This window comes from Leuciscus leuciscus (genome assembly GCF_965113295.1).
Source record: "Leuciscus leuciscus genome assembly, chromosome: 3".
NCBI lineage: Eukaryota > Metazoa > Chordata > Actinopteri > Cypriniformes > Leuciscidae > Leuciscus > Leuciscus leuciscus.
In genome coordinates this window covers 12,804,036-12,818,832 of record NC_138727.1, presented here as the reverse complement: position 1 = coordinate 12,818,832, position 14,797 = coordinate 12,804,036, and the positions used below count along the sequence as shown (strand labels likewise).

Genomic DNA, 14,797 nt, shown 5'->3' with positions numbered 1-14,797 from the left:
TGAGAGAGAGATCCTTGTCATCGCGAGAGTAGGTTGCGGACGGCTGCCAGCCAAACGCGTGTGAAAGTTCTCACGATGGGAAGACAGACCGCACCTTTTAAGCGCGGGCCGTGAGAAAAAGATTTCTGGAAGGAAGGAAGCCCGGGGACTGGTGCACCGACACCAGGAAATAATGAGTTGACGTGGATCAGTTAAAAAGGATGTTGTTAGTAAAAAATAAGAGTAGAATAGTTTAAGAATAGTTCAAATGCATACGTTCCAGGAATCATTATGAAAACACACTTATACATTACAAACCTATATGTGGTGAAATAAATACAATGGATCTGTAAAACCCACTTAACTGTTTTCATATCACCAGATGGCAGTATTGCTTCAATGTGGGAATACTGCTGCCATGCCATAAGTCGATGGCTGAGAAAAGATCAAACAATGTTTAAACAACAGGACAAAATATTCCAAATACTAAGGCACACAACAATAAAAGTACCAGAAGTAGGTTCATATTTAAGTGGCTTTAATTTGTAATGCTATACACACTCACAAAACTGAATGAAATAATAAACAATGTTTTATTAATTTCCCTTTCACTTAACCCCCTTTCATTACTTAACAAATACATATTTCATGGTGAAACTGAGATTTTTTTAATATATCTTCAGCTTAATTAAGTGGAATTTTTTAAACTCTAAACATCTAAATGGAGCTTCATATTATATATATATATATATATATATATATATATAAAACATTTTTTTTTTTTTTTTTTGCTATCCTTTTAGCAAATCCTTTGACACCTTGAAATCAGAAGGTATTTGATCTGCACATGAAGCAAGGCATGATCATCATTGACCCTTGAACAAGGCACTTAACCTCATCTTGATTTAGGACACTATTGCTAATGTTCTTCATTAAATGAACGACAATAAGTATTAGAGTTCATGAAGTCTTTGGGTACATTTTAATCAAGCGTGTGGGTATTACATTTTATAGAAAAATTTGAATATATGGAAATATACTTGATCAAAATTTGATCAAGATAATAACAATGGCACTACCTGGTACCGGTATGTGCCGGAATACAATTCAGAGAACTGCCTCTTAATAGCGTTATATAGGCATTTAACCCTTAAGTTGTGAAATTGCTATTACACTAAAAGATCAAAGGTTTAAGGACAGATAGTCCTAGTTTCTTCTAGTAGCACGATCTCTTGGATCATTTGACATTAAGATTATCGCTTACCTTCTCTTTTTATCGTTTCATATATATATATATATATATATATATATATATATATATATATATATATTGCTATATATACTGGTTACGATAAGTATCCATAGTTTGAGATGTATTAAGAGATTCTGGTTTACGTTGATACTGTAATTGTGCAATGCAGATTCGGATTTTAAATGTTTTAAGAAATAACAAGCTCTCTATTTATCTTATTTTTTTCATGATGTCAATCAAGGTTCCCAAGGAGTACAAGTGAACAAGCAGCAACAAAAATGGCTGAGATCGAAATCTCGTACATTACTAATTGTCCTTAAAGGCTTTACTGCAATTGTTTTATTGTCTAAATCTCTTTAGGTATTAGTCAACAAATTGGCAATTTATCAAATTTTGAGGTCAAAAGGTATGTTTACTGTTTGCTAAACATACAGTAGGTTGAATATTGTTTTATGTAGATTAAAGGTAAATTGATTTAAATAAAATGTGATTGTTAAAATAAATTAAAGATTAAGAATACTATATAAAAAGAATATCTATAAAAGAATACTAAAGATTTTAAAATTGTTAAACAACAGTCAATTAAAATACCAAGAAGTTATCATATTTAATCATTAGTGATCTTTTATTATTGAGGAAAGCACAAATGACACAGCAGGGTTCTAATAGTACTTGGTAATCTCTATAAATATTGCTGATAGACACTGCGGAATAACATGTCCAACCATAAAGATAATACGGCCAAAAAGGGCAAAGCAGCTCCTCCTCACCTATCATCTTCCTTCTTCTCTGACTTTACTCCAGTTATTATCAATTTATTCCCAACTTTAACAACCTCCTTCACCTTCTACAATTTCATTTCTTTCTATAGAAGGTCCTTAAATAGCAGTGTGCCATAAACGCCTTGATAAAGGATGAAACGGGCAACAGACAAAGCTTGAGTTAATGACCTCAAATCCACCCCCTGGCCATAAAAATACTGGAACATCATGAGTTTTTTCGATAGAAGCAGCTGAGAAGCGACTGATAATGAGACTCAGAGAAGAAGAATCATTAACTATGATAGAGGAAGCGATAATATTGAGGGGAATGTAATATTGCACAAATAAGCAAACAAGGGATGACAAGGACGATATGATTGAGGTTAAAAAAAGGATGATATTTCTTTTATAGACCAAACAAAATCACATCTGATCAGTTTTTATTAATCAACTTTAATTTAAAAAGTAGTTAATTATTATTAATTATTAGTATTTAATAGTTCAAAAAGCAGAATTCTGTTTTCTTGCTTTCAAGATGGGATGATAATGCTAACTTTCATTATATCAGAGATGTCGGTTCAGTAATCGCTCTGACGGAGTTCATTCAGTGAAGTTAAGTCTTTTTGAATGATTCCAGCTTGGGCTGTGAAAAAATTAATCGCGATTAATCGTATCCAAAATAAAAGTTTGTGTTTACATAATATATGTGTGTGTACTGTGTATAATTATTTTGTATATATAAATACATACACATGCATGTATATATTTAAGAATTTTTTTATTTATATCTAAAATATATATATATAAATAAATATATATATATATATATATATATATAAATTATATATACAGTATATACATGCAAATGTTTCTTAATTATGTACATGCATGTGTGTGTATTTATAAATACAAAATAATTATACACATTACACACACATATATTATGTAAACACAAACTTTTATTTTGGATGCGATTAATCGCGATTAATCTTTTCACAGCCCTAATTCCAGCTCATAAGACTCAAATTTGTTTGTAAAACAGACCACACTGGTTTAATAGTATATAGTTTAATATAGTAATATAGTAATAGTTTAATAGTACATTGCACAAAAGGTTATTTACAGTTTAAATATGTTCTTTAGATTTTTAAGCTGTCTTTCACACTAAGACAAACACGGTTCTTTTAAGAATGGTTCACTGAAAGGTTCTTTGGGGAACTAAAAATTCTTCTTCTACTGCATCGCTGGGAAAATTCCTTTTTGGAACTGGCTGTGGTGTATTTGGTTATGTTTGTTTTTGTGAACAAGAGAGCATGAGAAGAAAGTATTCAGTGTGTGTTTGTGTAGTGTTCAGAAAAAGACTATTTCTCAATTCATTGATAAAGTTTCTTCTACATATACATTATTTTGTGATCAATGAGAAAAGTAATCACAATTGTATAAAACAACTGTAATCTGAACATGGGTGCTTGAAACCCTTTGGAGGGATGAATTCAGTTCATGAATACTTAATGTTATTACACTGTAAAAATATTTTTCTTTTGTCAAATCAACTTAGATAATTTGTGTGGTTCAGATAACATAATATTTTGAGTTTCTGTTGATTAAACCAATCTCCATTGTATTAACAAAATGTTTTAATTTCATTCACTTAAAATTGTAAGGCAACCAGGTCACTTCCTTTTTTCCAAGTTAAACCAACAATATTTTTTTACAGTGTGCATGGCAAGTCCAGACAAGACTGATGTTTGGCCCCTGAAACTATAAAATCCAAATATATAGGTCACAGATTTCAGAAATATATATATTTTTTAAATTGTGTTGTGTACATTGTAAAAGTTTAGTGTGAATTTACAGTATTTTTCTAGCTATTAGATACTTTCAAAGAAAAAATATTTAATGTTGTGTACACTTTTAAAATGTTAGTGTGGTTTGCAGTATATATTTCTTTCTTCTAGTCATACTTTCACAGTAAGTTTTTACAATAGTAGTTCTAGAATTCATCACAGTTAAATTACGATATTAAACTGACTTCAAAGCGAAGGAGCAGAAAATGATAAAGACATTGTCCTGTAGAATGTCAATCTTTTCCCATGTAACACAGTGCAAGTTGTGTTTTGTAACACTAATACAATAATTACGAATACAGTAATTTACTGCTAGAAATTAAGGTTTAATATAGTAAAATCATGGCAATATTTTACAGTATACTAAGGCCCATGTTAAATAAAGTTTACATAAATAAAAGGAAATGGAGAATAATGCAGAGTTGTAACTCTGATTTAAAACAGATTTTACAGTAGACTTTGTTTGTGTGAAAGCTGGCGTTTATTTCCAACTAGAGGTATTAAAAATAAATGTATGCATTTTATGCTGACACAAGTAAAATAACAATCACAAAATCTCACAGTGTAACATAAGATTATTTAACAATAACATTTACAATTTCCTGTACAAAACAGCATCTTTGTATAAAAATGTCAATATAAGAAGTAAAATAAATGGTGAAATTAAATATACTGGTTTTCTCTTTATCCTTGCGGTTCATCAAGTCCACTGATTTTACCTACTGTCAACTGTCCAGTTTGAGTTGGATATGTTTAGTAATAATAACCCATAATGCTCTGTTAAACTCTATAAAGAGGTTGCCCTGAGGATTTCACAATTGTCTGATGTTTTCTTGGCCTCCTTGATCGCATCAGTCATTGTCGGATTATCATACAATTCTATTCCATTATCCATATTTTCATGATTTGCCTTCTCTTCATCTTCCGCCGTAACATTGCAGCACTTGCAGCAACAGCAGCAGCGAGCGGCCATTATGGAAACCACTCTATCCCATGGTTCAAGAGAGTGGGCCCATAGAGGGAGGAAGTTCCAAGACCGGAGAGCGGAAGGAAGCCACTGAGGTTTGTGCTTCTGTAGAATATTAACAATGATAGCGAAGATCAGAACAGCCACTATGGGAACAAGAACCCCCACAAGGACCTGCCAACCAGCCAAAGAAAGGCCGAAGACAAATAGAGGTAAAGCGAAGAAGCAGACGATGATGTAAAAGCCCGAAAACCAACGGTACTCGGCTGCTATTTCACCGAGAGCCTTTGCCATTCGAATGGGGAAACGTGTGAAAGGGATTGGATACCACAGCAAAATCCCGGAGATGTTGAAGAAGAGATGAACCAAGGCAATCTAATGGAGAGAAGAGTTACACCATGAAGTTATGGACTGGGTGTATGAGTGATTGTGATTATGCTTGAATATATTTGCATGTCATGCTAACCTGTAATGAACTTTCAAGTTTTTCCCCTGGACTAGCCATGGCGGCTAATATTGCAGTAGTAGTGGTTCCAATATTGGCTCCCAGGGAAAGAGGATATACCCTTTCAATTTTTATAACACCAATACCTGAAATAAAATAAAAACACAAGTGTCACTTTACACACACGTCAACTTCCAACAGCTAGGCTTTACTCGTTCTGGTTGTTAAATAGTAAAATACGGTCAAATGTTCTTTGAAAAAAGCAGGCAAATTGATTTCCCATTAATTTACAGCAAGAGAAGTAAACACAAAGAGGTAATACAGAACAGAACAAACATATACTGTCTTAAAGCTCAAAATTAGGGCATTGTGTATTCACCCTCATGTCATTCCAAACCGTTATGACTTTCTTTTCATGCAATTGTAATAAACTTTCAGGACATTTGCAGCTTAAAAGCTTCAAAACATTTATGCAAAACTAAAAGCAGCCCTTATGACTTATATATTTATAGTCTTCTGAAGGGGAGAAACAGACTAAAATTTAAGTTATGCTCTCTTTGGCACAGTTGCAACGCCCAGTTCATGAACATGAATTAATCATTCTCTCAAATCTTTTCATTGAATCAGTTGATCTGGTTTACAAAACAAATTTGAATGATTCGTTCACCAATTAGACTGATTCAGCCAGGTATGGGTGAGTGAGTAAATTATTCCAAACTTTGAACAACATTGCATCACTGACTAAATGGATCATAATACCTTAATAAAAGATTAAGAATAGATAGATGGCTGTACTGACCGACAAGAGGATTTATAGCCGAAGTAAAGACAGAACTGCTCTGGACAATAAAGGTCATTCCCGCTCCAACCAGAATTGCAATATATCCAGTCAGCCATGCAAATGGAAATGGAAAATCTGTGCACAGAAACAATAAATAAACAAATAAATAACTGTCAAAATAAAATATATCAGTTGATTTATTTTTATATTTTTTTGTCTTATTTTAACAAGAGTTAACTTCTAAATCTGCTCTCTGGTTCTTATGTATCTCAAGGATGCTGACCAGTGTTCATTATCCTCTTGATGACAACAGCAACCTGGCCCTTGAGCATCGAGTTGAGCAGCTTCACAATCAAAATGAGACAAGTGCACAGGATGAGCAGAGAACAAGCCAGTAGAATCAGACCCACCGCCAGGTCAGAAAGGTTAGTGTTTACAAAGATGTGATTGCCTGTTTAAATAGAGAGAGACCACAGATGAGCGAGTGTCTGCTTGTTTCTGTATAGCGCTGTAGTCTGTATTTGTCTTGTGACAATGGGTGTCAATTTCAAACTCACATTTTTTTATGTTTATAATTTCTGTAACATTTTTTAATTCCCAACAAGAATAGTCACTGCAATTTCCTGCTGTCACATTCTGGAGAGTCTAGAAACAAACAACATCAGAAAAATCTTATGTCAAAATAATATGGCTTTTTTTTATTATCTGGCACATTGCATCAGATAGAAAAATTACCATGTTTGAGGCTGTCTGGCACCAGACCTTGATGAGAGATTTGTTTTTGGCTTCAGGGTTTCCAGTGGCAATGTCGCTTATCACAGATTCATCCAGCTGAAAATGAAAAATATTAATTATTATTGATTATGCTTCTAATCTCCTGTATATTTAAGATGACTATCTCTCTCTCTCTCTATTGAACAACAACCCTTGTAACTTTGTACTGTACAGAAGGGCAATATAAGGTGTGCGTGGGGTAATTCACTCTCTTCTTGTCCTCATTAATGTTAGCTTCTTTCAACATACCGACAGAACTCATACCCACACACACTCTTACATACCTCAATGATAGACTGGGTGAGAGGGTCAGTGATAACATTCAGAAGGGCTGGTGCATTTTCTCCACTCTGGATATTAAATGAGCTCACTATAAGGCTTGTGAGCTTCACCAGGTAACCTGAGGCAATTTCCAATGGCAACAGCACCAGGACAGAAAGCCAGTTAAAGAAATCGTGCACGGTGGCTCCCGCAAATGCCCTGGACACAGAAAAGGGTCACATCTCAATTAAATATCATTAATATCTTTCTGTCAATTCTGTCATTATTTAATTCCTCAAGTCAATGATGACAGAATTTAAATTTTTGGGTGAACTGTGCCTTTAAGTGAATTTCCTTCTGAAAAATGAAATCAGTTCCTGCTTCATGAAATGTTCTATCCAGTCATGATACAAGAAGTCAAGTCAAGTCACCTTTAGCGCTTTATACAATAGATTGTTTCAAAGCAGCGTCACAATAAAAATAACAGGAAAATAACAGAATCAATCATGCAAACGTCATCGAATATGAGACAAATTCAAATTCTGCCTGTAAAGCAGGTCTGAAAAGACAACAGTGTCGTCATTGATTTCAAGTCAGTTCACTGTTGATTTAGTTCAGTTCATTAACTGTGTAAAGATCATCAGAAACGTGTTAAATTCAACTATAAGCAGTCAGTTTAATTCATTTTAATAACAGTTATAAAATGAATCAATTATGAAACTAAGTCGATTCAGCTATAAACCAGCTCTGCAGAAGACAATAGTGTCATCATCCGGCTCAATTCAGTTCAAGTTTTTATTCCCTATCCAATAGTGTAAATGGAGTCAAATCGATAATCCAATATTATTAAATATTAAGTGTCTTTTAAACCCCAACTAAGCAAGCCAAAGCAACAGACAGTGGCAAAGAACCCCAACTCTAAAAAGACTCAGATATAAGCAGCTCTACACATTATGAACTTTATATTAATGCCTTATTCTTACCTGCGGAACATGTTCCTGTCGCCAACTTGTGTCATGGCTACAACCGTATTTGTGACTGATGTGCCAATGTTGGTCCCCATAATAATAGGAACAGCAGTTGAGACCTCCAGCACTGTTGAAAAGTAGTTCATATTTATTTATTTAAAGTGGGATTTACTTACATCAAGATTTGAAAATCTGAAATCCTGATTCAGGTCTATTTGATTCAATTCTGTTCAAAGATTTTGCATTTATGCCCAAGAGGACTAAAAGAAAGGACCATTTAAAAGTTGAATGGTTTCTACTGACAATATACAGTAAGTGACTGTGAAAAACTCTATACTGAATATGCAATAAAATCAATTATGAAGTTGCAATGAACTTTCATTTTTTAGATTGATGCACTCATTTTTTACATTCCTTATCAGTGATGTCAAGTCATCAGTATTAGTATGATTTGATACTCACATCCAGAAGAGACCATGCTGACCACAATAGATGAGGAGGTGCTGGAGCTCTGGACTAGGAGAGTTACTAGCATCCCTATTACCAGGCCTGCCAAAGGGTTTGAGAGCACTTTATTCTCCTTGAAGATGTCCCCTGCTGCTTTTCCTGAGAAAACACACATCCTTGTTACGCATAACAAGTTTAGCAACTTTGTAGTCTTAAAAAATGGTCCACTTAAAACCAGAAAGGTTGACTTAGCCTGATGCCATGGTTTAAGAAAGGTTTTTTATTTTTTATTTTTTAAAAAGCCACCTGTGTGCTAATTTAAAGGGTTAGTCCACACAAAAATGCAAAGACTGTCATAATTTCAGTCATGTCGTTCCAAACCTTTATGAATCTTTCTTCTGTGGAACATAAAAGAAGATATTTTGAAGAATGTTGCTAGTGTAACGGACGTAGGCTAGTAAGATCTGTGCGTGTAAACCTCACTCCCCTGGCCTCAAGCGATTGACGCTTGCGTCTGAGGTCTTTAGCGTCCTTCTCAGCGTGCCCGCCTCCCATGCCGACAACCCCGGTTCAAATCCTACTCTGAGCGGGACTGGTTACACTAACCCAACAGTTTTGGTTCCCATTGACCCCTGATGTATTTTTGTCCACACAATGTAAGTCAATGATATTCAAATTGATTGGTTACCAACATATCAAGTCCCACAGCCACAGAAGAAAGAAAAGTTTGGAACAACAGGAGGTGAGATAATGATGCCAGAATTCTCATTTTTGGATGAACCCTTTAGAGAACCACTGTTATGAATAAAATGCATCATCAATATGAAACCTATAGACAGCAATAAAGAGCATTCTTCACTTAATCTAAGAACCATTGAAAACTGTATTGTGTATTTCTGTTGAGTTTACCTCCAACAAGCTGGAAAGCTGAGCTGAGGATGTCCAGTGAGCAAACAAACATGTAGAGCAAACCAAGCAGCACAATAAATTTTGCTACTATGGTTAGAACTCTCAGGATCTTCCTTTTAGTGTCCAGATCTAGACAATTTACAGACAGAAAGCATTATGTAAAGCCTGACATATGAAATAATAGGCAGTAAAATCTTCTCTTTTTTTTTTAAACAAAATGTTTTTTAAAAAATCTAAAAATAAAAAGGTTATGGCTCATAGTGATAATATATTCGAGAAAAAAAAACCGTGAAATGTCCAGTGGGTGGCGCTAAAAGCGTCTTTAGTAGATGAACGTGAATATGGCAACGTTTTATACCGCCTCTAGTGTTCATTTCTGTTAGAAACTGCAGTGATATGTACGTATTGGTACGTATTTTGCGTTTTGCAAAACAAATTTCCACAGGTAGTATGCAATTTGGTGCAGTTGCTGATATATATGGCCACAAATTAACATGGAATTCTGATGTAAATGAATGGATTTTTACGTAACAGACTGCTTAAATACACATTGTTCCTCAAAAGCCTGATGTATCATATTTGACCCTCACATTTTACCATGCTTTTTAATGACGTATGGATAATAAAGACAACCTAAGTATCTTGAAATATTAATAACAATATAAAAGTTTACTTTATAAAAATCAGTAACGATTTCACAGGAAAAAAGACGTGTAGCCTACCACTACTTGAAGGTTGACATTTTTATAATTATGCTAAAATACCTTCTTTTTTTTCTTTTTTTTTGCTAGGCATGCTGAAGATTTTACAACAGGTTTTGACCATGTTGATAGTTTAAAGGCCTTAGAAATTATATATGATGCAGTATAGGCTTCATAAAAAAAGAAAAAAAAAGAAAAAAAATGTGTATAGTAAAGCTTTTAGTAAGGTCAGTGAAAATCGACCTAACATCCAGCATACCTGCCCATTTAACCCCTGTGTCCTGCAACTCTGCTATGTCCCAGGGATCATCCTCAATCAGAGCTGCTGTGGAGAGAGCAGGGGCCATGGAGAGAGACTTCTTTCGGGGAACTAAGGGAACATGTGAAGGAAAGAGAGAGAAACTTTTAAAAATGAGGTTTGTTTAGATTTACGATTTATACTCAGATGTTCACTGTACATACCGTCAAGTGTTTCTGTTGGCTTCCCCTCAGATTCATCCTCTTGCTTTGGTCGCGGTGCCATTGTCTGTGAAATATAAATATCAATTCCGTCACTGTTTTATTGATGCATTTTCAGTTTTATGAACTAAATATAGTTTGTAATCGCTTGCGGCATCTTCTCTGTAAAAGTTAATGTTATCTAAGAATGCCATTTTCACAATGCTCACAGTGAAACTCCAGTCAGGATCTATAAAGATAAAAGGGTGTTTTACTGTGTTTATGAAATTGTTTTATTGGTGTGGAAAAAATAAGATATGATATGAAAGATAAAAATGTACTATTTATTAATATTTATGTAATGGATTTCTATCATTCAGATAAATTATTCATTATAAGAATTACAATCAATGACACAAAATTCAAGGTTCACATTTTTGATTGGTGGGTTTAATTCAGGTTGGACACTTTTTGCCAGTGAGATGACTGGGACAAGGTGTCCCAATCATCCTGAATTCACCCTATTTGGTTTTTGTAAGTAAATGGACACAACACACAGGGCTTCTCAATAATCAGAGCTTCCTCGATTGATCAAACTCACATGGTTTTATATTGATTTCTGTACTGTGCCAAACTATTTCCGCACTGGCTTCAACACTGACAATGAACAGAATGTGAATGACTACGTGGCTCGTCTTATGTTATTGGCTATATACAAAAATCAAATGAATGTTAAAATATGAATGTAAATGGTACAACAGAATTTCATCTTTTGGATGTTGTTGTTTTAAAGCTTTTAAAGAATGGTACAACTAGTTGGCTGGAATAATAGAAAGTGTTAAGTATTTTCCTAAAAAGAATGAAATGACGAAATTAAATAATGCAGTGTCACAAAAGACCTATGATATAATTCAATGACAATTATTAAAATGATTTGAATTAATAGATCATTTATATATTATAAAGCATTTATTAATCTTAGTTCATTTCAACATTTACTAAAACATTATTAAAATCAAAAGTTGTATCTGTTAATTTTTGTAATGGAGTTAACTTGAACTAACAATGAAAGTCATATTTTTATGAACTATTAACTATCACATTAAAACATATTGTTAGTTAATATCATTATGTAAAGTTAATGCATTAACCAACGTTAACTAATGTGACCTTATTGTAAAGTGTCACCACATATATATTACTTGAAATGTTTTAAAAAAATATCATTTAATAAAGGCATTTTCACAAAGCACTCACCTGATGGTGTAGTTTCTCAAAGCTAAAGCTGTCCAAACACTTCCGAATCTTTCAGCCGCGTGCGTGGTTATGTTCAGCCCACTTCACCTGCCTGAGTTCAACACGTGACTTATCTATGGTCTGAACCGTGTTCCTTCTCTACCTGTCTCACCTGAACCCAGTGCACAGGTAGTTACTTGTAGACCATAACTGACAAACCTATAGCCATGAACACAAGCACTTGTCTTGAAGTGATCTGGCCACACGTGTCCAGGTGATCTGTTTCAGTTCTGCTGTTGTTCAGAGTGGCTCTGTCCAACAACCTCTCATTTATAAACGCCCAGCAGAGCCTTTAGGATTCCCCTGTACAAGGTTTACCACGTCAGTGATAACACTCTGGGTAGGGGAGTCTGTGTGTGTGTGTGTGTGTGTGTGTGTGTGTGTGTGTGTGTGTGTGTGTGTGTGTGTGTGTGTGTGTGTGTGTGTGTGTGTGTGTGTGTGTGTGTGTGTGTGTGTGTGTGTGTGTGTGTGTGTGTGGGTGGGTGTGGGTGGGTGTCCATTTATGCACATGGTTCAAAGTGTCCACGTGTGGCATCAGCTAATGACTGTGCGAAGGAGTCTGGATTTTAATGTTTAATGTCCTAATAAGAAGCCTGTGATGTTACTACACAATTGTTTCTATGACACACACACACATGTTGTGTTTTCACGTTTTATGGGGACTCTCCATAGACAAAATATTTTTTATACTGTACAAATTGTATATTCTATCCCCTTATAGTAACCCTACCCTATACCCTTCACAGAAAACTCAGCGCAACACACACACACACACACACACACACACACACACACACACACACACACACACACACACACACACACACACACACACACACATTTAAAACTAAAATCATACAAAAAACATATTTGTTACTGAAATAAAATATTTGTAAAAATTCATTTCATTTAAAAAAATACATTTTCATTTATGTTACTGAAATAAAATAAAATATATAAAAAAACTACTTTTCATATTTAAAAAAACAACATTTCTAATTTTCATTTAGTTTGACATGCACTAAACAAAAATTAAAACTGAAAAATAAAATGAATAATTAAAAATGACAAAAACAAAATGACTAAAACTTTAACTTAAATGAAAATGAAAATAGAAAAATATGAATGATACTAAAATAACACTTAAAACTTTGTCGTAACATATTTCTTTCTCTATTTCAATTTAAAATATATTACATTTATATAATACATTTAAATTGTACAAAGTTACAAAATAATTAAAAAGTTGCCAAAATAACTTACCTAATTTTATTCTTCCATAAAATGAGCTGAACTGTGAGCTGAACTGTGAATGGTCAGACATTTTTAAAGAACTATGAGAGGCTGTATCCCCAAAAATGGGAATCACTGAACAGCCCATTCCCTCTTTGAGATATACCAGATTTACAACTCTGACATGTATGGTTTCCGAGAAATAAAAATGCTAAATGTCCTCTACTGAGGACAAAAAACGAATGTGTGTGTGTGTGTGTGTGTGTATGTGTGTGTGTGAACCCTGAATCTAGGGCACTGATCAATACATGAACATTCCTGTTGACCCTGCATCCGCACTGGATCACATGACAATCAGTTTCTGAATGAATGAGATCTTTATTATGACAATGGGGGAAACATCCATCCATCCATCCATCCATCCATTTTCCAAACTACATGTGGATGCAAGGATGCTGGAGCCTATTCCAGAATGTCGGCCTGTACGCAAGGAAACTACCTGGACAAATGGCCAGTCCTCACAGGGCTCTGGGGGAAACAATCGTCCATAATATATTTACATAGATGTAATATTAGGACTTATAATAGTCTAGCAATGCACTTACACCAAATCTCTCTTTGAAGAGGAAGTTGTGACTTCAGAGTGAAATTGCAGTGCTCTCTGCTGGTTTAAAAGCACTCATTAAGTGTCAACTACTGTAACTGAAAATAATAGCTATCGATTATAGCAATATTAGATCATATGAAACCAGTTTTCACACTTTTTGCATCAAAATTATACTTTACAAAGACTGAATGTGAATATTATGACAGCATCCCCCAATAGAGCATATGGAGCCATTTGTCACAATGGAAACCATGGTTTCACCTTTTTTTAAATGTAAAAATCTAGAGAGACAAAATACTGACGTTTTGATATATTTTGCAAAGTTTATTTAAAGTACAATTATATCCACAGAAATGAAGTCAGTCAGAAATAAAACAATTTAGAATTGTAAATGAACACAGATTAATCTAAAGGTTTGTATTAAATGTTTGATATCAAAATAATTATTTCCTTATCATGAAGTTTATTAAATTATAATCCTATTATCATGCATTAGATAAACTGATAAACAGTCTACACTAAAAATGAAAGTAAAAATAGAATGAAGGCTAAAAATAGTATAACAAACAGACAGACCCTGTGACCTGAAAGGGAGAGGAGCAATACAATTCTGTTTGGAGCTGATCGATCACTGAATAACTGATTTCCCAGTTTAGACTAATGGAGCCACCAGCTGTTTTCAGTCCACTTCTAAAACCACCAGAGCACTGATAAAGAATGTCAGAATAGCATACAAATATATATATATATGTTAATACAAAGTGACATTCTGTACCATTTAAACGTTTGGGGTCAGTGAGATTTTCTAATGTGTTTTGAAAGAAGACTCTGCTCATCAAGCCTGCACTGGTAAAAAAATAAAATAAAAAATAAAAACAAATCCTGTTGTTTAAAAAAAAAAAAGAAGAATCCTGCCAGCTGTGGTTGCCAGATTAATTCTATAAAAATACAGTACTAATTCATATTTACAGAACGTTTAAATTTTACAGCATAAACCAGTAATTTACAAACAAGAAAATTGCAATTTAATCCAGTAAATCTAAAAATGCACACTGCTACTATTTGGTAGCCTATACTTACTGCTAACAGTTTTTTTCCCACAGTGTTTTTATTTTATTTTATTTTTTTATA

The 14,797-nt window shown here is 34.0% G+C and overlaps 1 protein-coding gene across 1 annotated transcript; it reads right to left on the bottom strand.

Moving 5' to 3' along the window:
- Window positions 1-4,230: 4,230 nt before the first annotated feature.
- Window positions 4,231-12,144, bottom strand: slc34a2a (solute carrier family 34 member 2a). The gene is made up of 13 exons (XM_082165027.1): window positions 11,788-12,144; window positions 10,555-10,618; window positions 10,352-10,462; window positions 9,392-9,520; window positions 8,498-8,641; window positions 8,051-8,162; window positions 7,091-7,286; window positions 6,768-6,863; window positions 6,590-6,677; window positions 6,316-6,483; window positions 6,051-6,167; window positions 5,273-5,397; window positions 4,231-5,181 (listed from the first exon to the last, which is right to left on the bottom strand). Exons 2-13 carry the CDS (start codon window positions 10,613-10,615, stop codon window positions 4,627-4,629), a joined length of 1,902 nt encoding a protein of 633 aa, XP_082021153.1. The 5' UTR covers window positions 10,616-10,618; window positions 11,788-12,144; the 3' UTR covers window positions 4,231-4,626.
- Window positions 12,145-14,797: the final 2,653 nt, after the last annotated feature.

Coding starts and splice junctions, on each gene's coding strand:
- slc34a2a (XM_082165027.1), bottom strand. CDS start 10,615: ATGGCACCGCGACCAAAGCAAGAGGATGAATCTGAGGGGAAGCCAACA. Junction 6,864..7,090: donor TCACCCAGTCTATCATTGAG/GTATGTAAGAGT, acceptor TTTCATTTTCAG/CTGGATGAATCTGTGATAAG. Junction 6,168..6,315: donor CAAGAGGATAATGAACACTG/GTCAGCATCCTT, acceptor TTCTGTGCACAG/ATTTTCCATTTCCATTTGCA.